General features: G+C 39.8%; 1 protein-coding gene and 1 long non-coding RNA gene across 4 annotated transcripts; one reads left to right on the forward strand and one right to left on the reverse strand.

Moving 5' to 3' along the window:
- Positions 1–391: 391 nt before the first annotated feature.
- Positions 392–25,300, reverse strand: pik3r6 (phosphoinositide-3-kinase regulatory subunit 6). Of its 3 annotated transcripts, XM_079657750.1 has the most exons (23): positions 25,216–25,273; positions 18,161–18,260; positions 17,276–17,345; positions 16,177–16,261; positions 13,820–13,924; positions 13,193–13,284; positions 12,816–12,884; positions 11,348–11,480; positions 11,202–11,271; positions 10,858–11,041; positions 9,385–9,532; positions 7,880–7,966; positions 6,535–6,778; positions 5,918–6,211; positions 5,163–5,262; positions 4,345–4,467; positions 3,623–3,730; positions 3,394–3,496; positions 3,217–3,278; positions 3,014–3,104; positions 2,837–2,898; positions 2,625–2,731; positions 392–2,291 (listed from the first exon to the last, which is right to left on the reverse strand). In XM_079657750.1, the coding sequence occupies exons 4-23, from the start codon at positions 16,232–16,234 to the stop codon at positions 2,135–2,137; spliced, it is 2,397 nt and encodes a 798-aa protein (XP_079513876.1). In that variant the 5' UTR covers positions 16,235–16,261; positions 17,276–17,345; positions 18,161–18,260; positions 25,216–25,273; the 3' UTR covers positions 392–2,134. The 3 variants fall into 3 exon arrangements, with proteins under 3 accessions (XP_079513876.1, XP_079513877.1, XP_079513878.1); XM_079657751.1 differs by lacking the exon at positions 18,161–18,260 and having other exon boundaries at positions 25,216–25,295; XM_079657752.1 differs by lacking the exons at positions 17,276–17,345; positions 18,161–18,260 and having other exon boundaries at positions 25,216–25,300.
- On the forward strand, positions 21,534–24,311 carry LOC307024013. Its single transcript, XR_013803818.1, has 2 exons — positions 21,534–21,641; positions 21,713–24,311. It is a non-coding gene; the product is annotated as an uncharacterized lncRNA (long non-coding RNA).
- Positions 25,301–25,368: the final 68 nt, after the last annotated feature.

A 25,368-nucleotide genomic window follows, 5' to 3' on the forward strand; every position in this document is an offset into this window, starting at 1 on the left:
GGGGCGAGTATCTGAGGATTTCATCGGAGGATGGGACTGGTGGTTCCTCGATTATCGCTCCTCGCTCCTCAATCCTCGGTCCTCCGGCAGAAAATAAGAGCCATGGGACGGTACTCAGGGGCGAGTATCTGAGGATTTCATCGGAGGGATGGACTGGTGGTTCCTCGATTATCGCTCCTCGCTCCTCAATCCTCGGTCCTCCGGCAGAAATAAGAGCCATGGGACGGTACTCAAGATGGCGCAGACAAATCAACTTCCGGTGAGACTGAGGACCGAGGAGCAAGGAAATGAAATAGTCGACCTGAGACAGGGCCATATTTATGTATAAAAGACATCAAAAAGTGCATTTTGCATGATAGGTCCCCTTTAAATAAAAGTTATAATAGCTTCATTTGGTAATGAGAATCACAACTTTTATTATAAAACACACTTTTTTACAAAACAAATCATTTATGTACACAACTACATTTTGATTGTAATGGCATCGTCTTTATACATGACATTTTTGGAAAAATAATGTGCAAAATATATCAAGAATTTCAAACTCATGACTTCACCCTGCCAGGCAAGCAGACACACAGACACGACACACACTCACATGATTTTATGTTGCAGCCATTAACACTTCAGTTTCTGAGGCTTCTGACCTTTACTGCATGAAATGGTATCTTGCATAAAAATGTATCCTGAGTCATTCATACTTTTCGGCAACTGGACCAACAGTTAATTTATATTTAAAGCCTCCCTCCATGACTAATAGAAAATCATACACCTATGACGTGCAAAGTAATGACATGAATTACACGCACAGTTCATAACTTTAATACCAAGTTGTTGCTCCAGTCCTACAAGGAATTATCTTAAATTAATTGCAGTTTCAGTGCAAATAGATGCAATGTAGCACTTCATTGCATCATCAGAAATAACACAGTGAGTAAAAGGGGTTCAGAGGTGTTTTTCACACTTCAGGCTTGTGTCCAAATTTCATATTCGATTGTCCCCCAGTAGGCGTGTGGCACAGTGGGTTGTGCGTTGGCGTTCGGATCAGGGGAGCACAGGTTCTAACCCCACTGCAGTCAGCATGTCGTTGTGTCCCTGGGCAATACACTTCACCCCACATTGCTCCTGTGGGGATTGTCCACAGTATTGAGTATGTAAGTCGCTTTGGATAAAAAAATTTTTTTTCATCTTGTACACTAATACTCTTGTTGGCAGTCTGGCGTCTAACAGCTACTTTTTGTGGCTATTTTTTCACATAATCACTGTCCTATGATTGATAAATTGAAACACAAAATATGTTTCGGTTCAGCAGCAGTTCCTGACACTTGGATTTAGCTTTGGCACTGAACACAGTGTGGTTTCCAAATTATAAACCTAAGGCTAATGTTGATCATTCAAAACTTCATTATACACTACCTTATGAAAAAGGTATGGGAATAACAAGGTATTTAAATGACTCAGCTCTCACTGTGTTGTCCTTTCAACAACGTGCACATGTCAGTCACTTAAAGGCAGGTCTGCATGTCTGCTTTCTTTTGTGTGTTCAGAGTACTGCATGCATGTGTCTGCGGTGTGTCAAGGCAATAAAAGGTAGTGTGTCTATAAGGTAGAGTAATTGATACAATCAACCCCTTCAATTTTGCCTGGGGAAACAGATTTTTTGCAAATTGCCCCTTTAATGTATACAGGTACATACCTTTGCTAACTCGTTTCCCTGCTGGTCTCTAGTGTCACAGGCAGTGTTGTTCTTTGGCAATTTACATCTGCATGTATTGAGTGACCTTCTAAAACTATGTAAAGCAGTTAAAAAACACTGTTAGGAGTTCAATCATACACTGCTGCATGTATAAAACAAATTTGTTCCTGTCAAAGTTAACTGATTATTCCATTTCAACAGCAAGAATTGACACTATCACGGTATGTGTTCTCTGTTATGGTTTATAGTCTTTTCATACGTTCCCGTCCCTGAGCTGTTTCAGGAGCAGCTCAGCATGACTCAAAGGTGATTCCTTTAGCCTTTTCATGTGTCGGACAGGAACTCTCGTATCAAAAAGGCAAACAACCATTCCTGCTATCAATCACAGTATTGTTCCGGTTGTATTCCAAAGTTTCTCTGTGGGGTTACACCACCATGTCAGGTTAGGATGCCAGCAAATGTGTTGATTGGAAGAGGGAGTCCTTTGCACATGTATTTGCTGAGTCCAGCGTCTTTGTCCTCTCCCAAACTGAATTTGGACCTCATGGTTTTTTGGACAGAGTATCCAGGATCAAGACACGGGCAGATCTCAATGCTACAACACAAACAACAGGGGGCTATCAGTTTGGGTTCCACAGAAAACAGGTTGAGATTCACCAAGGTTGCATTGGCTAAAAACATTTTTTTAAATGAGAAGTGATGAAATCAAGGTAGTACAAAGGGGCCCAAAACATAAACATTATTCTACACAACATATAGGGTTCCCCTTCTCACCATTGCTTGTTACCCAAAGACCTTTATTAATTAGAGATCTCTAAGAACTTGCTATTGTTTTTAAGGCAATGATAGCTATCAATGATAATTTTTCTTACCAATAAAACAATAAACCTGTGTAAGACCTTTACCCAGTGTCGTATAATTCTCTTACCTCTGCACATCTTGGAAGGTCCTTCGACAATCTTTATCCAGTGTAACAGTGAAGGATCGGCTTTCCAAAGTCCGAATCTTAACGTTGCTCATCCGAATCTTGGAGTCCTGAGAATTAAAAGGACAACAAATATTGTTGTATAAAAACAAAAAAAGGTTGTTTTAGCATAAACAGTCTCTCTAATGAATATCCACTAGTGTTTTTTGACTCACTGCCATGTTGTTTTTAGATTTTGTCTGAGACTCATTGAATGTCAGTGTCAAACAGTTCAGATCTATGAGATAAAAGCAGAGAACAATACGGAGTATAAGAAAACAGCAAAAAAGAAACAATATATACATCAGAACATACAGATTCTCCAATGGAGTACGAGTGTGAAAATACTGGACCTTCTGCTTCGTTTGAGGGGATAGCACTGATCTGAGTGCCTGATGTCCGTACTGAGATTCCTTTGTCAACGTCTCGTCCACTTAATGTTACCTACACACACACACATTGCATTTATACAAAAGGCATCCTAAACATAAACAACACAATCTGAAACAGATACTGTATGTCTAACTAATTAATGGATGTGAAGAAAAATAATTACCTTTTTGTAATTCAATGAGACCACAGCCCCACAGACTTCCCCTGCATTCCACTTGTGTTTCTCTGTTTGAGAGACAGGCACATTGTAAAACTTGGTTGTGTACAGATACAAGCAGACAGATGTGCACAAATATCAAAGATATTCAGACATTGGAAAATATAATCTACACGTATTCACCTCTAACTGACGCTGAGATCTGTCTGAACTCAGGAAACTCCATTTCTAGATGGGTAAGAAACACGTCTTCCACAGGGTCCTTCGTCATGTTGGTGAATGTGATCTAATGGAGAACAAACTATTTTAAAAACCAAAATACCAAAAGCATTTGTATTAACATCCTTTGGTAGAAAGGTATATATCGTAGACTTTTCACCTTCGAAACAAACATTACAAAGATGAACACTACCTTGACATAGTAGATAGTGAAGTAGACGGGCTGCTGGCCGGTACGAACGTAGTAGGAAATGACATCAGACACGAAGGGCTCTTTTGGCCTCCCTGGGTTTGTGTGTTGCTATTAGAGACAACATTCATATAAAATAAACCATCCTGCATAATGTCACAACCACACACTCATCTTTGTGAAAGTAAGGTAAGTGAATATAGCGAGTCACAACAAACTGCTTGTCAGGAAATACAAAAGTGCCTTTCGTCAAGTAAAAGGGAAAAATAAAACCTTATAATTTTTGTGACATTTGAACAAAACTCCAATGTAAATCTCAAGTTTTCCATATTTCCCATAAAGAGAAGTCATTTTGTACATTCTTTACAAATACATGCTGATTATTTAATCTATCTAATGCCTACACAGCCAACGTAGTGTAAAGAAGATTTAGAGTTCAAGCGCTGTTGCTGTGGTTTCAATGAAATCATCAAATGAAGTTCTTTGCAGCAAAAGATCTTAGGCAACTTCCTGTTTCAACTTATGCAAGGAACAGTTGCCACGTTGACTAAATCGGAAGCGGTGATGTGATCTCTGTAAAGTATTCAGACACTGGCTGTATTCAAAATAAAGAGAAACAAGAATCTCACAAGTCCCTCACATTCAAACAAGTGCTTTATCTAACACAGGCCATCTGTGGGGTAAAAAGTTATTTTCCTTTAGATTTAGTTAGAAGTGTATCGTACCATCTTAGCCAGTTTGGGGATCATGCAGCCTAAACTCTTGATGTTAGAGTTGTACCACGGGTCCACCATGCTTAAGTAGGAACCAAGAGTGCAGGGATCACCCTTTGGCTGGAGAAGGCTTTCCTAAAAAAAGGAACATGAAAGTGAATTCAACAGCAGTTAGTTAACAAGACGAGACATAATGGGGTCTTTCTCTGGCTACTGCACATGTTAACATAGCTAATATCGTTTTTATTCACACATTCTTTTACGTAAAGACTCATTAAAGAGCTCCGGTCTTAAAAAAAGAAAGTCTTTGTTGGAGTAAAACCACCCGAACTACAATTTTTTGTTAGAGTTATATCAGTGACATCAGATAAAACAACTAAAAACAGATTATAAGCAAGAAAATAATTATAATTACACAAAATATGGCTATTTTATAATGCCGTACCAAAAACCAATAACATTTAAAAGCAAAAAAGCCAAGCTAATGTATATATTTTTCTAATATCATTTTATATTATACAATTATTTAATATGGCACATCTTTCAATCCCATTTTCACAACACTTGAAGTTTGTTTAATGACTACTATTGTATTAAAAATATCAATAAACAAGAAATATGAGGTGAATTGGATGTTTTAGAATCTTGTCACTTGTTTACTGAGCATTACAAGGCAGTGTCGACACATTTATCTAAAAATAAACACACAATGAGAACATTGAAATGGGCATTTCTACATAATGATAATGATCTACTGTTATCTCTAGAGCTGTGTTGACTTTCACACAAAACCAGGTTAATGGTGTGTTGACAAGAGGAAGTGGCCTTACCTTGATAGAGGGGTTGGGAGTTGTGGGCCCGCAAACAGGGATGTAGTAAAACTGGAGGTTGACTTTCATTGTAAGAAAAAGCCTCCGCGCTTCCCTTTTCCTGGAAAGACAAGCCAAAGGTTTGTGAGAAGCTCGGAGTCGGGGCACGCTTGACTGTGCAGTAAAAAGGATTCAGACTTCATCATTTCACAGAAGCAATAGAAGAACTACTGTTTGGCTTCCCAAACCTGATATTTTATGAATGTAAAGGGATTAATTTATAGTCCTTCAGTTCAAATCAAATTGTTTTGTTATTGCTAAAATGACTTCATACTGTACAGCCTTTATAAATAAGGTAATTAGGGCCATTTAAGGTTAGATGTGAACGTTCCGCAGCTTGCTTCCTATAACTGTATAAAACACATTTCCACAATACATTTTAGACGTCCTTGTTACATTTACAGGTGTCATTTTTAAAACAGAATACATATTTTTAATATTTTTCCATCAACAGTTTATAAAGGAATTATTTTAACTCTGTATTGTTGACAACAGAAACAAGAACAATTATTTTTGTAATTTAAATCATCATAAATTCTCATGTCGCGTGTCTCATGTCATGTGTTCGGTGGAATTTTCTGCTCATGAGAAAGATCGACATTGATGATGACAAGCAGATGTCAGTACAGAGTGATAGTGGAGTGATATAAACTTGAAAGCATTATATTCAGCCGCTGTAGGAGAAGCTTCACCTTCTTGAGATATGATTCCCTCACCTGAAGATGTAGTAGGCCTTGGCCAGGCGTCCCAGCACCCTGTCGTCCCCCATAGCCACTATCCTGGCAGTGAACTGTCTCTGCTGCTTGGGGAAGGGGTTTTGCACCACGCTGTTTCCTGCTCGCCTCTGCAGAGTCCCTTTGCTTCCTCCCCTCCCTCCACCTCCTCCTCCCCCTCCTCCTCCGAGGCTTGGGTGTTCCTCCAGGGTGTCCTGCATCAGCACCATGCTGTCCTTCACTGACGGTTTCATCTTGATGCCCCCACGCCGGAAAAGCCTTGCAGCGTCTTGCTCACTGGGGAGAGAGTTAAGTCATTGTTATAAAATTATGTAAAACTTAGAAAACTAAACAAGTGATGCAACCGGTCCCATGAAGAACGTCACTAACATTATCAAAAAAATGAAAAACAAAATCAAAGTTCTTCGTGGAGATGACCTTCTTTTTTCAAATGACCCGTACATGTCATAGATGATTTAAAGAAAATAAAAATATAGCTCTAAAAATAGAAAAACTCAGGGGACGCTTTTGAAATTTGTGCAAACACTGAACATTCAGTATTATTCAAGAAATTACAATTTGGCATCTCGTTAATCTTAACTAGCATGACCTAGATGTACCTCTTGCATGTTTCCCATGATGAACTCATGCTGGCAGTGTCCAGGGATGAAGGTGTGAAGGGATCAGCGTTGGGGGGCAGGTCTCTTTCGATGCCGCTGTCGTCGGACATGATGGAGAAGCGAGTCATGTCTGACGGCATGAGGTCGCTGGGAGACTCCCCGAGCTCAAAGTCCTCCTGCTCCGGGATATGGGGGAACTGCTCCGATATGGAGCTGGATCGAAACCACTTGGCCAGCTCTCGCCCTGTCGAAAAGACAGCAAAGAACATCACTTACATATTTGTCTCCGATGCTTTCTGTGTTTACAGCCGATAAATGGGTTTGAAAGGCATGTTTTCTTTGTTGTTAAAGGCTGTGAAGTATCCATTTATCGTGACTGATAAATGTGAAAATGGGCGTTAATGTATCATTTTCACATTTCTGAACTTGTGTGTTTTTTTTAATGGCATAATAACAGACTCTGATTGTGTTGTTTCCACATGTGTGAAGTATTTATATATTGATGTAAAAACAAGGTCACAGTAAGTAGAATGCCCTGAAACTGCATGAGGATCAGGGGGTTACCTCATCATAACCAGATCACTGACAAGACCTTTCAGTCATGCATAACCGTTTTGATGAGAAACTGCAGAGAACACATCTGCTGTTCTCCTCGGAAAGAACTACAATTAAATCACATGAAATGTAGCTCTGGGTGTGTTACATTAAATGACCTCTTCACTGCTTCTAGTAATAAATCTATTCACAAGTATTCACACATTTGATCAGTGCCTGCCTTGTGATCCCTTAGCAATTAATGCTTGAGGTGTCCTATTATAATAATTTAATGTCAAATATAATTCAAAGCTATCATCGCGTGTGCTGCTTCACTGAGTATGATGGTTTACACAATGTATGACATCCTGTACTGAGAAACTAAATGTTGAAATGTAAAAGTGCTGATGTCTCGGTCACAGTCGGTTTCAAAGGAGCATTGATTCATTTCAAAATTTGTTCTGGTCAAATCGGTTTGTTACATTACGTGAGTCCAGCTATGATAAACTGAGAGGAACAATCCTCCCCTCTGATATTCTCTCACTGTGAAAGGGTTCTTAGTTGTATAAATAGCTTTTAATTAATTACTTTAAAGAACTTGGTGACACTTGCAGGATCACACTGAATTCATTCATTTCATAATTTCTCCCTGTTTAATATAAACCATGCAAAAATACAGTTCTTCAGTAAAACTCAGATTCACTCCATTACAGTAAGTTCAGTCTTGGGTAAATAGTTCAGCCTCATTCAGTTCAGCTGACTGGTGTTAACAACTTCCTGTTGACCACCCAAGGTTCCCGAAGCCACTTACAGATATCCAGCTCCTCCGTCCACAGGTGGAAGCTCATCTCTGGGTTAGGAAGAGGGCAGTCACACAGTCCTCCGCTAGACAATGGCTCTACAATACACACACACACACACACACACACACACACACACACACACACACACACACACACACACACACACACACACACACACACACACACACACACACACACACACACACACACACACACACACACACACACACACACACACACACACACACACACACACACACACACACACACACACACACACACACACACACACACACACACACACACACACACACACACACACACACACACACACACACACACACACACACACACACACACACACACACACACACACACACACACACACACACACACACACACACACACACACACACACACACACACACACACACACACACACACACACACGGAGGAAGAGAGATAGGAAGAGACCAAAACTGTCACAATGACACTTAAAAGAAAACATCTCCCCGGCCCCACAACAACATCCTCTCAGTGCCTAAAATCTTCCAGCTGGGATGAGCGGAGAGCAGGTTGATTGGATAGGTTGCTGACTTGATAAAAGCTGGGAAAATATTGATGTCATGGAAATAGATATCCGGAAGATTACAAAAATAGAGACAACTGACTCGACTGTTTTGGCCGTAGAGGAACAGCACAATAGAGTCAAGGTCAGACTTTTGATCTCAGCAACAGCCGGCATATCAAGCCCTGCAAACGCAGAAAACATGTTCATCCCTGACAGAGGGATTGAACAGGACAATAAACACTGTGATTCACTGTGCCTTCTTGCATTGACATTTTTTTATTCTAAAGTGTGAACCCAAGAAAATTCTTCCTTCAATTAATTTCGACATGTTTCCCTAATCAACACATCTACCATGCATGAGCAAGATAGATCCCTCAGGACTCCCATATTTATGAGAAATTGTCAGGCAACAATTACTTGGGAAATGTGACGCAGCCACTGCTGTTGTGATCCATGTGTAAGTGGTGCTCGCAAATAACTTTTGTGTCAAAGGTCACAGTCTTGACATTTGACAGAGAACGAAAGTATTTTTTTAGACTGAAACACCCGATGAATGGCAACCTAGAATGCCATTCAAGAAATTGAATACAATTCCCAGAAGATATAAGGACTCTCACACTATCCATGTCACGTTCATCATCCCATTAGGACTGTCATTTAATCCAAGCGAATAGCAAACATTTGGTCTACCTAATGCATGTCATTTTGTATGTTTAGAATGTTTTTATCAGTTAATGAAATCTAATCCGACAAAGTAACAGCCTCGTCTCCTCTCTAGCTGCGTCTCTCAGCTTTATAACCAGATGTGGCTGCGGTTCTTGTGGTTCCGCTTCCTTCATTGCTACAAGTAAGTCGATTTATGCCTGAGACAGAGCAGCTGTGCCTCAGAGGAACTCTACCTTGCCTAGCTTTGCTGCATTTCCTTTTCACATAGCTACTTACCCGAGTCTGTTTCGGAGAGGATCTTGCTATACAGCTGCTGCATGCGGCTCCTGAGCACACCCCCATCCCCTCTGCTTCCCTCCTCCGCGCTCTGCTCCAGAGCCGCCAACACTTCCTGAAAGTGCGACTCCACGTCTTGACCCATGTCCTGTCCCAAAACAAACAAACACATGTGGGTGAACAGTATGCACACAGGAAGATAAACACATTCAGACTCCGTATTAATAGCAAAGCGGTGAGGGGTCAGAAGCACGCGTGTGTGTCTGACTTTGTATGAATGCTGCTGAGGTGTTACTTTAGGATCGCTGCCAGGAGACACTTCCACCACGCAGCTCAGAGACTGCAGACCTTCATTCAGGATGTTTCACATAACACGTACATACAGTAGGGACTATTTTTAAGCCAGCGGCAGAAATTGACCATTACAACAAAATAGCCTGATATCCAAGTCTTCTAATGCTACTACTCCCCAGTTAAGGAGTAATGTTGTTAAATACTTGCAATACCTCAAAATCTCCCAACATGCGCTACTTTGAGCACGGAGGTTATGCATGTGACTCAACAGTACATCGAGACCATTCACTTCCCTCTGAAAAGCAACAGTCAGCATATGCAATTGTGCATTCGTCATGGGAAAAATATGGCGAAAATACTCAAATTAAGAAGAGATGTTGTGAAATTGTACTTAATCACAGTTGTTCACGGACTGATGATGACTAACGAGGTGAGGAGGGTTATATCATAGCTTTTCTGAGATATTAAGCCGTTTTTTTCGCAGTATTACAGATTTACACATGTACAGCAGCCACCTGCCAGTCATGGTAGTCATTCCTCTGTGAATGAAGCCTGACCAATCAGTGAACTGGATGAGGCTGCTGCTAGCACACTCCACTTGGTTACTCAGAGTATTCAGACTTGGATCCCAATAGATATTCAATATAATTAGTCTCCTACAAATCCATTTTCATCTCAGAGGAAAACACTAAAGAGGCCTTTTGTCCAATGAAGTAGATAAGGCGTTATTGTAAAGCTCTCTGACCAGCCTACTTTCAAAAACCTCAGCACACACTACACTGTAAGGCACATAGACGAAGCAACATTTCTGAGCAAACTTTGTAATTGCTCTGCGCTCCAGTGTATAGTCAAGTCACAGTTGATACAAAATTGTTGAGTTAATAAGTGAGCAATTAAACATGAGGAATTCTGAGCCAGATTTCAACTAGACAAGAGAAAATGGGCAAGCATGCGGAAACATCACATTTACAAAATCTTTCTGAGTATAAGGAAAGGTTTATCAGAGAGCAAAATCAAGGCCATGCAAACTGGACAGAACAAGACTCATAAATTAAAAGGGGGAAAAGCATAGTTGTGACGACATCAACAATAGAGTGCCATTCAGTGCACAGACCACAACATAAAAAGTGAAGGAAGTAATACAAAAAAAACTGAGTGTTACCGTGCAGTTCTACTCACCTTTAGGGCTTGAGCCAGTTTTGGCCCGTGGCACTGCTCTGCTCCTAAAGCAGCCTGGATGGAGTGTTGGACCACACTGCACATGTGATCGAAAGGGTTCGCAGATCCGTACGTCTCAATGTCTCCCAACAGGACCATTCCCAAAGAACCAGAGAAGACTTCAGGGTCAGCCAGGATAAAGACCCTGCAGGGATTTATATGACATGTTGAATGATGGACAGGGAAGGAAGTTTGACTATATGCAGCAGCACGAGAACATAAAATAGGCATATCATATTTGTAAATCATCACTCACACAAGGCTTTTATTGTACCCTGAGACATGTGTTTATATTTATGGCTCACCTATCCTGGAAGGGATAGTGCTCGTTCTTTAGTCTCTGCTCCGCTGTGACCATCCTTTGGTACATCAGACCTGTGGATCAAATGAGTATTTAATGACAGTATGTGGTTAATTATTCCTATTAATTATTCCAGGTATGCCACAATACCTGGAATGGAGCGTTCAGTTTTGATCTGCCTGGTGTAGCTGAGGCCTACGGTGCAGTAGGGATGAGGATAGGTGAGGAGTCTCTTGCAGAAGTCATAAACCCGCTTGTACAGCTCATCCGGAATGTAGGCTGTCTGGAATATCAACAAGCACACAAACACACTATTGATAGAATAGAATTGGGAGGGATGAAACCCTCTTTAATGGTCACACATGCAGATCACACAGCACACGCAGTGAAATGTGTTCTCTGCATTTAACCCATCCTAGTACCAGGAGTCTAGTACGAGGAGCAGTGGGCAGCTATTGCACAGCACCCGGGGAGCAATGGGAGTGAAGGGGGAAGGGGGGTGTCCGGTGCCTTGCTCAAGGGCACCACGGCAGGGCAGGAGGTGAACTGGGACCTCTCCAAGTAGCAGTCCACACTCCATATTTTTTAGGTCTGGTCGGGGACTTGAACCGGCGACCCTACAGCTCCCAGTCCAAGCCCCTACTGACTGAGCCACTGCCGGACAATACAACTAATGCTGGGAAAACATAATTTTCCTTTTACCATTAGCCTTAAAGGTCCCCTATTATACTGATTTTCATCAATATATTACAGGTCTTAGATATATACAAAACAAGTCTCTGAAGTGTTTGGCTCGAAATACCAAACAGATCGTGCATTGTAGCATCCCATAAACCCCTCTGTTCAAGCCCTGTTTCAAAAGTGCTGATTCTCTGTCAAAAGATAAGGTGCCACTCGCCACGCCCCTCTGCGAGATATTTGGTTAAAAAGAACACAATGGTGCTCTAGGAGGAGATTCAGGTGATGAGGTGGGGGGTGTTACCTTGGTTGGTGATTGGCTAATGGTTACACAAGCCAAAAAATCGTTATGACATCATAAAGTGGCCAAAATCGGATCAATTTCAGACAGGTTTTTATATAAATGGATCAGGAAAAAAAGTGAGCGAATCTTTTTTCATGAAACTTTCAGAATCTCTTTACACAGTTTACATATAAAAGACATGAAAAAGTGGATTTTGCATAATAGCTGACCTTTAAGCTGATCTTATCTGACTAAGCAATCATCATATTAATGTTGGTCCAACACAACGAAAAACGATACAGATCGGCTTAGACGCCATCTTCTCAGGTTTCCACTTCCTTGTTGACATTATCCTCAGAAATAAAAATACATCCTCCTCACGTAGGTACTTTTGCAGAAACTTCCTTCATTGCATGTCTTAAAACCATTGTGTAACTTTATGGCATACCAATCCAACACAGTCTGGGAACAAACTGGTGGATTCTGAGATTCTCTTACACGGTAAAAAAAAAAGAAGGACTAAAGGGACTGGAGACAGTTACAGAAACAATCTTCTAGGTATAGCTGTGGAAACTGATTAAGCAAAGCATTTAATAGATAATGTTAATGATGCGAAACAGTAAGTGTAAGTGTAACAATGTTTGAGGAAAAACGCACCTGAATAATAGCATACATCAGTGTGTGGATCAGAGGGATGATAAACCTGCGAGAGTCCCATCTCTCAGCCTGAAGAGAAACACACACACTGTCAGGGTGATGACACAAGAGGACTTTCCATTGCAAATAAAACTACAATTACTATTCAATTAATCAATAAGTTGATGAAGGAAAATGATGCGTTTCAAAGACCAACCAATAGTTGATAAACTGAAAAAGGTAAATAATCGATAATGAATAAGCTTTAGTAAACCAAAGCTATCAGGTCACATATTTTAAAAGCCAGGGGTAAGTGTTTTAAAAAACGTTTTATTATATGTATTCCTGGAAAAGTAGAGTTTCAAAGTGTCAATAGTGCCACTGCTGGGATCAAATACCTTTTCCAGCTCTTTTATCAGCACCCAGACCAGAGATAGGCTGTTTGCAGGATTGTTTTGAACCTTCTTATGAAGTGTCCATCTCAGCATGCCTACAAACACAGAAAGAAAAACACACAAGCCATTAACTGATGCAAGGTTTCCACAGGACTAACACAAACTTGCTAAATGTGTCACACTTTTCTCCATTACGGAGCTAATCCAAAAATATATCCGATGACTAACATCACCGACATACTGCTGACACAGCTAGATGTTCTACAGCGGGATTAACACTTACAGCTGCTTTCAGTAAATATCTGTTCAGGGAGGATTACGGGATGGGATTGCTTTTTTTTTTACGTCTAATCTTCATGTCCAAATATATTGAATAATTTAATTGAAAGTAAATGTATTATTTACATGGTAACGTTTTTTCCTGTTTTGTTGTTGCCACTTTTTGAAAACGATAACTATAAACCTTGTGTTAAAACCCAGATATATATTTATATTGTGTACAATGTCATAAATGACTCATGAGCAAAGCCAACACTAGCAAAGAAAGACAAACTCTTTTAGGGCTAAGAAAAAAAATCTTCCATATACGTTTTAATCAATTTCAGTGTGTTGCAGTATATCTATTGTTACCTTTGTTGAGACAGTCTGGAGAAAGCTGGTTGTCCGTTTCCCTGGGCAACACAGCCTGGATGCTGCGGTACAGTTCAGGCTCTGGGACAGTGGGGGAGCAGCGGGCTGGTAAAAAGAGGAAAGGTTGGTTGTTTTAGTCTGAATATGAAAGGTTAGTAGGTATATTTTCTAAGAAACAAAGACCACCATTATGGAGCTATATCAGGGTCATACGTTTTGATCATTCAAAAAAAAAAAATGTATTTGAAAGTTCAAGTTTTTCAAGATGTATTCGAAATAAAAATAAGTATCTGAAATAATTGTTCAGGTTGAATATTATTTGTATTCAGTTCAGCAATTCTTTTGAATAAAATATTTATTTTCATATTTCACTTTTATACATATTTTCATATTTGAATTCTTATTTTTTTCAGTTGCAGATTTTACATTTTCAGATTCAAAACAATAATTTTTTCAGTTTCAAATCTTTTTTTTTCAGGTTTCAAACTTTTGGACCCGATGTTGCTTGGGAGGGCGGGACTTACCAAAGAGTAGTTTGGCATCCTGAGTGACAGGCCTCCCTCTGTCATGTTGCCTTCATGGATGTTAGGTAGCGCGAGAAATATAACTCAACACTTTCTATACACAATACTCCCGTGATTGGTGGTAAACAAAACTGATACCAAAGTCAAAGTTCCGTTAAGTGAGCTGTTGAGCATCGTAGTTGTCAATAATCGCAGTATAAGAGCAATAAACTGTGCTAGAATGTGAAATTACGTATCCGCAACGAGCCAGCAGGTTGTTCTGGTGGACCTGACGCCATCCCCCGCTGTCTCACGGAGAGATACCGCAGGTCTGCCCCCCACAAAACAGTTTTAAGTCCTGAGAAAGTCAAATAAGACAGTGTGTAAAACTACACTGCCCAGCCCAAAAAAAGTAACCACTTTGATTTAACTAGGTCAGTCGGTAAGGACTTTCCACTGGATAATAACTGCTTCGATTTATATATTTTAGCTGAATACACGTCTTTTAACCCTAACTGATGCAGTTAGTCACTTCTTTAATGTTTGTTCTTTCTGATGTAAAGTCAAGGTTGTAACTATTTGCAATAAAGTCGTGGGGCGCTGAACTGTTCCTTTGAATCTTTTGAATTTTGATATATGATCGTAATTACTTGTCTTTCAAATTTGAAGGAGGGTGAGCAAGCTTCTTCAGGAACATTCATCATTAACTCCTCCAAAAAATATAGTTTATTTGATAATAACACTGAATATGTGAATCATAAAAGTGATTGACAGCTGATAGGAATTATATGATTGTTAATATTATCATATTAATTCAGACAAACATCAAAGAGACAGTTAATTAATGTACTTATTGCAGCAGTCTGCATATATTTGGTACCCCTGCTGGTCTAAGAGTGAAACAAACTCATTCAGTTATTGTTCATTTAGAATTCATTAAATTATGTCTGCCACCTTATATATTTATATTTAAGTATTTACTGTTGTGCCACAATAATGTCACCTAATGTTATTGAGTTAAAATATCAATACTGTGGCTTTCCAAGTTAACATTGATTGATATGAGTGCGATTAAATCAGCATATATTTATGCCAGGAGATGCCACCCCTCAAAATCTCCTGCCACACTCTTGCCACCCCATGAATATTTTTCTAGATCCGCCCCTGTTCTGATCTGATTCTGAACTACAATGCTAAACAGCTCGCTTAACGGAACTTTGACTTTGTTATCAGTTTTGTTTACCACCAATCACAGGAGTATTGTGTGAAAGTATTGAGTTATATTTCTTGCGCTACCTAACACCCATGAAGGCAACATGACAGAGGGAGGGCTGTCACTCAGGATGCCAAACTACTCTTTGGTAAGACCCGCCCCCCAAGCAACATCAGGGCCAAAAGTTTGAAAGCGAAACAAATCTGAAGGCGAAAAAAAATTTGAAACCTGAAAAAACAAGATTTCAAACTTAAAAGAAAATGGTTTGAATCTGAAAATGTAATATCTGCAACTGAAAAAACTAAGGATTCAAATGTCAAATATGTATAAAAGTAAAATATGAAAATAAATATTTTATTCAAAAAAATTGCTGAACTGAATCAAAATAATATTCAAACTGAAAAAGTATTTCAAATACTTTTTTGAATGATCAAAACGTATGACCCTGATATAGCTCCATACACCATGAGCAATTATGAGATTTATGTTATAGGGAATAAATAACATTTAAAAGTCAGAGGCAAGGTACCAAATGTCTACAGATAACCAAATGTGAATCCAAGAGGACATTTGAGGATTCCAGGAAGATCCATTGCATATCAGCATCATCTGCATAAAGTGTGTTTGTGTTGTGTTGTTACCTGTTGGCTCCATGCTGCGGATACTGCTTGAGCTATCCCAGGGGTCCCTGTTGGTCATGCCTCACGTGCATTGTGGGTCTATCATCTTTATCAGAAAAAAGACATGGACAGGAAGAGTCAGTCCAGAGGGTAGAAATGCCTGCTTCACACTACATGTGGGTCAGTGGACTGCTTTTCTTGTTTCTGTCTGCTTGCTGACAGCAGAGTGTAAAATAACACAGATACTTGCATGAAGTTATTTAAAACTCTTCAACTTCAAAGGCGGGCTGACAATAATATAATCTCTACAGTACCTGCATGGGACTCAATATGTTTCTTTTTTTGTGTACCTGTGTGAAATATATTTCAGTTAACATGTAAGCAATGCTGAAGGGTTACATGATTGAATAATTAAAGTTTAGTGTTTCAAGTTTTCCCACATAAACGGCATCACACAGATACACATTCACACTGAAGGTGCTGCAGTCTCACAGTAACACCAACACAAGTTTGTAGAAAGTGTTACAATTGTTTTACTCTTCAGCTTCTTAATTTCTCAGGTCCCACACAGGTTTATGAGTCACCTCTGAAACCTCTGGTTGGTCAAATCTACCTTAACACAAACACCCACTTGATAAGTTCCATTTGAAATGTATTTATACACCATTAATGAAGCTTTTAAACCACAACAAACACTATATGCTAATTTGATTCCTGTCACCACCATGTAGGAACACACAATGCTTTGGTCCTATTTAGGAAAATTCTTTAAAAACCTACTACTTTGCTCTAAACTTAATAACCAAAAATGATCTTTGTATGACATCTTTGACACCAAAAGGCTGACCATAACCTTAGAGTAAAGTAAGCACCAGAAACGTATCATATCAATTCTCACTGACACAAACACGATCTTTTGAAAATAGGCAGAAAGCTGTTTTTTTAAAACTCATTATTTAACATTTAAGCCAACAATAATGTAAAATCAAACGATCAAGATGTATATCTGTCGTATCATCACAAGGCATCAACACAACTGAAACCATCCTCATCCATCTCCCACTGCCCAGGTCTACCAGTCAAAGTACAGGTGTGAAGTAGAGATATAACATAAACTTACCCTGTGCAGGCACCGACCGACCAGTCCTGCAGGTCTTTTACATACACACACTGCGCTGTCTGTATTGAAACTAAAAAGTTTGTGACGGAAACAGAGAGAGAGAGGGAGGGAGGGAGAGAGAGAGGGAGGTGCTGTGAACGAGTCATTGCAGAGTACATTTCCTCTTGTGTGACGGTGTGAGGTAGTGATGTGTGTGTGTGTTTGTGTGTGTGCGCGAGGAGAGTTGAAGAAGGACAGTGAGAGAAGAAAGAGGTGGGGGGAGTGTTTCTATGTGCAGGTGTCAGAGTGTGTAAAGACCTCTGACTCACAACATTCCACACACACACACACACACACACACACACACACACACACACACACACACACACACACACACACACACACACACACACACACACACACACACACACACACACACACACACACACACACACACACACACACACACACACACACACACACACACACACACACACACACACACACACACACACACACACACACACACACACACACACTAAAATTAAAGGATTTGGTGATGGATTAACCTTGATCTCTCTCAGAAAAGCAGTGCTTTCAGAAACAGTGAGTTAACAGCGCTGCTTCAGCAGCTGAACGTTTGACCACAAGTTTCCGGTTGCCTCTGGTGTGTTCACTGTTTGTCTCTCTGTCTTATATCGGGGGTCTATGGTGTACATGATGTGTCAAAAGAGTGTTTCTGTCTTTTATCACTTTTCTTCTTTAATACATTAAAAAACAGACTGGATAGAATTGATCAACAGAACAGTTTGGATACACAAATTATAATGTGCATTTCCCACACATGCATGCAAACATATTCTCATGCAAGTATGGTCTCTTGCCTGCACACATATGCAAACTTACACACTCTTTTAGACTTTCTCACGGAAACTATTAATGCAGTGTAGGAGCTGACACATACGCAGCATTTCCTCTCTGTCAGAATGAGTGGGCAGACAGCACGCTATTTTTAGAGAGAGAGAGAGAGAAAGAGAGAGAGAGAAAGAGAGAGAGAAAAAGAAAATACTTGTCTTAAAAATAGATGCATCATCTCATTCACAACCATTCCAAATTACTAGCTTAGAAAAACCACAGTCTGCAGAAAGTCATAGAAAATGTTCTTCTTAAAACACAAAAGCATCAACAGCTTTTTGTTGGATGTTGAAAGCTCTTACTATTGTAATTTATGGAAATATAAGTCTGTATTTTGATAAACTTCTGTTCAAAGTTCACATGCTTATTTGTGTATATCTTATACAAAGACTTTATTTAATCTTACAACTACAATTTAACTGACAAACACCAGTAGAAAGAGAATTTGAGTTTGTTTAAACTACATTAAGTAATCAAACACAACTAAGTCAAACACTCTGTGTATGTGGTCAGGTTAGATCACTGGGAATTAATGTACTCTTTCATTTAAAGAGGAAATATTATGCTAAATTTAAGGTTTTGTTTTTGTATTTTGTTTACATTCTTTAAAAAGCGTGCTTTTCTCATACTGCCTGTGCTACAGCACCTCTTTTCACCCTCTGCCTGAAACCAGAGCCCAGTCTACTCTGATTGGTTAGCTGGCCGGCTCCGTTGTGACTGGTCAACCCCTTAGAGATGTGTTGGCAATGCCCATCCTCTTAGTCAATATTGTACAATGTGTTGGAGCGCTAACCAATAGAAGCGTGAGTGTTACATGGTGATGTTGGTATGTAACAGAAGTAAACAGAGTCCAATCAAAACACAGGCATGGGAAAGTGCATGTGAGTTTACAGCTCCAAATATCACCAATCACAGCCAATCTTTGACCTTTCTTAACTACATAACTGTGAACCTTACAGCCATATTCCACCATGTAATCAAAGTGGTCAGGTATAGACTACATAATCCCAAACTTTTTTTGTTTTGTTTGTACACATCGTTTCTTTTGCCTCGTTAGTGCCAGTAAAATCTTTCAAAACACAGAGAGAAGTACTAATAGAAAGACCACAAGACCACTCGTTGAAGCTTTACAGTTAACGACGTGAAATAGTTCCTGATACGCCTACACCTTATCTCGGGCAGTCATCGGCGTGCATCGCAGTGGTCAACTGGAGTCATAAACAATGTGGCCAAACAGAAATAAACAGGAGCAGTAATTTCCGTTCAGGCATGCTGCAGATATCTCAGAAAACAGGAAGGACCTGACAGCGACGTGTGGAAGTGCGTTCGTAGAGCAAGAGAAAGGTAGTGATGCGGTGGGGGTGTGTGTTTTCTTGATTGGAAACCCCCAACCTAAGATAGCATGGGGTGTATTTACACAGATGGGCATAGAGCTGGACAAAGAGGAAGACAAGGAAAGCACCTGCAGAGTGTATCCCCTAAACAGCAAGCATGCAATACCTGAAACTAAAGTACAGTGTGACAGCACTTGCATTTCCACATAGGGAATAGTACTGTGTGTTTAAAGGGGCCAACATCACGAAATTCCTTTTTTAGTTTCTTTCTCAAGGAGATAACGAAAATGACACTGTAAATCTGGAGAAGAAGAAGTAGCTGAATGGCTGCTTCCCTTTTCTCTCCACATCTCCGTTGAGAGTTTGAGCTACAAATCAGTCAAACAGCATGTCATCCTGCTCTAAATAGACTGTTTTTCTTTTACCTTTGATAAGAACCATCTACAAAACTCAATGCTGTGATAAACAAACATGCAGAAAAACACACATATTGACCTTCAAAAGTTGCAAAGAAACTTGTTTAACTTTTACTTTAGTGTGAGCAACAGGGGATAAGTGATTTCCTGTATCGGACAATATGAGGAAGTCTTCTTGGACCGGTGTGTGTGTGTGTGTGTGTGTGTGTGTGTGTGTGTGTGTGTGTGTGTGTGTGTGTGTGTGTGTGTGTGTGTGTGTGTGTGTGTGTGTGTGTGTGTGTGTGTGTGTGTGTGTGTGTGTGTGTGTGTGTGTGTGTGTGTGTGTGTATAACTGCCTTGCCTGACTGACCAGGGATTATTTACTCCTCAGGGACTACAGATTGTACACACACACAAAGGGCCAAAATGTGCAACAAACAGGAAAATATGTCTTGAAAAGCTTCAATAAATGTTCTAATTGGAGGAGCTACTGTAAAAAAATATCCAATCCAAGGCATGAATGGACAGGGTAAGGATGTACTGTATGCCAGTGGAGTAGTGTGATAAAACCATCAGGGGGGAGGAAGGCAGATAGGAAGAAGTAGGGATACAAAGGGGGTTTCCCAAGAAGGTGTAGATGTGTGTGCGCACGCATGCGCGCGTGCGCGTCTGTGTGTGTGTGTGTTAAATTCCAATTTACATACAGCTGAATCTACTTTTCTGTGACCTAAAAAAAGACCTTAATAGTCAGTTTTAAAATATTTTTTTCTGCTTTCTCTGAGCTTTGAACTCACAGTAAATCCTTTACACGCCCCCTTAATTAAGAACTGTTCATCAGTGTTTTGGAATAGTGATTACATCCATTCTTTATGCATGAAATACTTCTAAATCCATTCTTACTGCGGATTAAAAAAAAGCTCAAAAAACAAAGCTGGCATTGTTACCATAGATACAGCTGTGACCCCGGACAGAAGGCCTGTAAATAACCAGGAGGGGAATAACACAGACAGTGAATCATTTGTATTTACCTTATTTTATTTTACTGAATTACAAGACGTGTTTGCTATACAGAAGGAAGGGTAGAGGCTTTTTTGTTTTCTACTGCAGCTGTCACTTTGGCTGACAAGTTCACAAGAAATGACAATGGAATAGAATACCCTTGTGGTTTTGAAGCACTCATGCTAGTGGTGTACTGGTTAAATCGAATGCAAAGCGTCTCAGATTGTTCAAATATTCAAGCCACATGCTGCGAGTCTCAAACAAGCTGTAACTCACGTTTTGCACATAGCATATCACAGGGAGGGCAAAGCATGTCTGCAACATTGGATACATTCTCTAACCAAACAGTTGTGCTTTTCTGCTATACTGACGTGAGTGGAAAAGCAAACATTATGTCCAGACATGCCAAAGAAAAAGTTAAAAGCACGTAGACAAATGTGAGGATTCCTCAGATGGCCACAGCAGACCTCATGTAGCCACTGTGGACATAATGAGGCAACAGAAGTAAGCTTCCACACGAGGTCACAGGGTGTAAAGTGATCCAAATGCTACAAGCACAGGATACACTAAGTGCGTCACATAGACATGATGAGCAACACAAATAGATCCACACGCACACACAAACACACACTTGAATTGGCATTGGCCACGATCAAGACTGCTTTCCAAGGAGCCCACAGACACATGACTGTGCCAGGAAGTGTTGCTGTTTGTTTTCATTCTCCCTACAGGACAGACAAAAAGGTTGGCGTCTCAAATTAAAGAGTGTTTTGTAATAACTTTGGGTGAGGTTGATATTTAAAATGTTGTTTCAGGTTTCCCGGGTAAACTCAAGAATCGTTTGAGCTGAAGAGGGCACTTCAGGGCAACAGCTGCCTAAAACAGCAAGTGGGTGTTATAAAATATAACCCTCAAACTGTAATGTATCAACGTTTCGATTGTTGAAGGGTATGTTGAATACTTCTTGATTAATTGACTGGTCATTTAATCTATATAATATCAGATTACTTTAATAAAGGCTAATAATACTTTCATCAAGCCTGAAAGTTACACTTATGTTTCTTCCTTTTAAAAGTGCAAAGCCATAAATACATAATCTACTATGAAATAAGATGCACACGCACCAAAACCTCACAATTAAGAAACTGGAGGATTGACTAATTGATTTTTGTGACATAATGAGCACTACAAAGCTGCTCAAGACAACATTCGTCAAAAACCAGACTGATATAAAGTGTCTTGTAAGCACTTTGTTGTTTGTGCATGAGGTTATAGGGTGTCATGTTGAGTGACTGAAGTAATAGCATAAGGTCATCTGACTGAGCTCAAATAGCCAAAGCCGCAGCAGAGGCGTAGCCAACATGTTTGATCTCCCTGCCTTAAATGACTCTCTGTCCTGAAGCTCAAAGGGAAAAAGTGACTACAACGGAGTTTATTGAGTTGCTTTGCCCTGCAGCAGGAGGAACTACTAGGAAGTCATCAGTTCTTTGTGTTCGCAGCATTATGAACAGCTTGTCACAGCTCAGCTCAGTTTGTTTTTCCAAAATCACAATTATAAACTCATTTTGATGTATTGTCTTTGCTGAATTGTAGGCTGAATTGGACATTTTGGATCCATCGCCAGCCTTATGGGTGACTACTTCACTAGCATAACTTTTATATCTACCCAAGGGTATAACTTTGGTTTGAGAAGTTGGGGGGGGGACACAAAACAGGGGGTCCTCCGCAATGAAACATTGTTTTCTATTTAATTCCATTTCCTGCCTTTCTACAAATATATATTAGGGACTATGGTGTTAACTAATCCAAGAAAAATGTGTAGTGTATATAATGAGTGTGCAAACTTATCTATCCATGAACCTGTTTTATTTGTGATTACCTCACATCCTATAGGGGGGTCCGGGGGCATGCACCCCCAGTAAGATTTTTTTCTTTAAATTGAAGGTAAAGCATCAATCTGGTGCACAAATTAAGAGATTTATGGATACAACTCTCAACACTCATATGAAACAGAACTTTATATATTTCAATACTCCAAAAACCATTAGAATATGCTCACAACCAATAACACATCATTGATCAACTCCTCTCTCCTATCTTTATCTTACCTAGTCTGCATTCTATCTTTTTATTTATGCATATTTTACTTATCACTTCCCTTTCAAACTGTGTTTTTAATTTTTTACTGACATTGGAATTATTTTTTAACTTATTTTGAACAACTATATTAAATAGATGGAAATATTTGTTTAGACCAAAACGTTTGAGACCCACTGAGATAACTAAAGTTTACAATCACTCAGCGAGTCCTTTACCTCCCTAGTTGAGGTTATCTCAGCCTCTCAGTCCGACAGGAGAGGACTCTCCCTCTCCTTATTGTTGAAAAAGCTTCTAATCCCGTTAGCTCCGAGCTAGCACCAGATACTAACAACAACCCCTGTAACTCTCTCTGTCTCTCTCTCTCTCTGTCTCTCTCTGTCTCTCTCTCTCTCTCTCTCTCTCTCACACACAAACTGCGCTCCTGCCACACACACAAACAGACGCTCCTCCGTGACGATGACCACTTGCATAAAAAAAAAACACATTTGAAAAGTGGGGGGGACACAAACGGGATTTTGAAAAGTGGGGGGGACATGTCCCCCCTGTCCCCAGTGGAAATTACGCCCATGTATCTACCTATCTATTAACAACAAAACAAAGTTTAGACGTATTTAGGAATCCCTTCCAAACTTCTAAGAGGGCGACATTTTGTTGAGGACTGAGGGGTCTTTGTATGGAAAGGGCTCATGTCTTAAGGGGTAGTACAATGTGTTCACTCAAAGGATCTAATTTTAACAAATTATAAAGAATAATGATGGACTCTGAACCTGTCTAACAGGAAAAGTGACACAGATTGACACAAAGGTGTATACATTATACAATAACCAATAAATGGCAGGTTTTATTTTTGAGATTATTTCTGTTTGCGTTAATGCATTTTAAGGTGCACCTGTTGCAGTAATCACCTAAAAATGATCAAAAAGTTGTTGTATTTCCACATGATCTCACTGTGGATGTTTGTGGTGTTACAATCTGTGGTCATAACATATTTTGGCAAGATGACATTTGCCAATGTCTAATGATAAGGTTACCACAAAAATCAGACTTAACAATGTGAAGCGGAGTCATTCTGCTCATCATGTGTTGTTGAATTATGATAACAGATTGTTATTCACAGTTTTAAAGTGATATTCAATGTCTCCCCAAGTTATTACCTTAGAACAAAGTTCAATACTGGATTACACCATTACATTTATAGCCTTCATATTTCCCACCACTATGTTCATTGTTTCCTCATGTCAAACTGAACAGCCTCACCCAATTGTTGTTATGCTCAATCTGATTTTTAACTCCATTAAACCTTATTATTATTAACTGAGCGTTGTGTGCAACATGTTGTCAATATAACCACAAAAGATTCAATGTGTGTGATCTATACTAAGTTAACTTACACACACACACAGACAGGAGCCACCCTGCATCCCCTAATCTACCAAAGTGGTACCAGGAAGCTTGGATCTAAAATAAGGAAGCTGGAGGAAATACAGCTGTGCTCTTAGACTCCCAACAGACACAACAGAGAGCCAGAGCTTCAATCAGATCAGGCACTGCTATCAAACCTTGTTATTATCTCAGGAGGGAAAACATAAACTGAAGTCTTTGTGTCTTCCTGTGTCATAAACCATGCGGCGTGGAGTTTATCTTATAGCCCACCTTACATGTGAAAGAGCCCATTAAAAAAAAAACAAAGATGAATGTAAACAAAGTGCTTTTCAAAGGAGCTGCTGACCTACAGTACAGTATGTGGCAGCATAGGAATCTTTGCTGAGATATTTCAGGGATATACTGCACGGTAAACCACAGTATCCGCCACATCTTATCTGGTGCACTAAGTGGCACTACACTGTACAACGTTACTACTGGCAGAATCAGATAAGCAAATTGTGTGCGGCTCACCGGTGCGAAATGTAGGCTAAAAATAATTACAACTTTAAGAGTCATGAAAAACAGCAAAACAAATGTAAAAAATATAGAGGTTAACCCATGATAGAAAAGCAGCGGATATACAACGATTTCCGAGGAATAAACTGCTGAAAGGAAGGTGATTGTACACCTACATTAGCCCAACACACATTGTATCCTTTGCAATACTACCTAGTTTAAATATTGAGTCATTCGAAACTTGTATACGAGTAGTCTACGTAGACAGTTTTACAACTATGTAAAACAAAAGTCTGCAAATCGTAAAACACACGATATTATGTAAAGGAGTACTCACCTGAAGTTAAGTTGTGCAAACAGATCCATTTACAAACTGTATCATCTACTGTCGGTGACACGTTATTGTTCACTTTACTCTGAGCGACAAAAGCTGCCGTCAGACCACGCCCATTCCTGCACCGACCAATGGCGTGGCACCAAGGCTTGCATT

This window comes from Notothenia rossii, assembly GCF_949606895.1.
Source record: "Notothenia rossii genome assembly, chromosome: 1".
Taxonomy (NCBI): domain Eukaryota; kingdom Metazoa; phylum Chordata; class Actinopteri; order Perciformes; family Nototheniidae; genus Notothenia; species Notothenia rossii.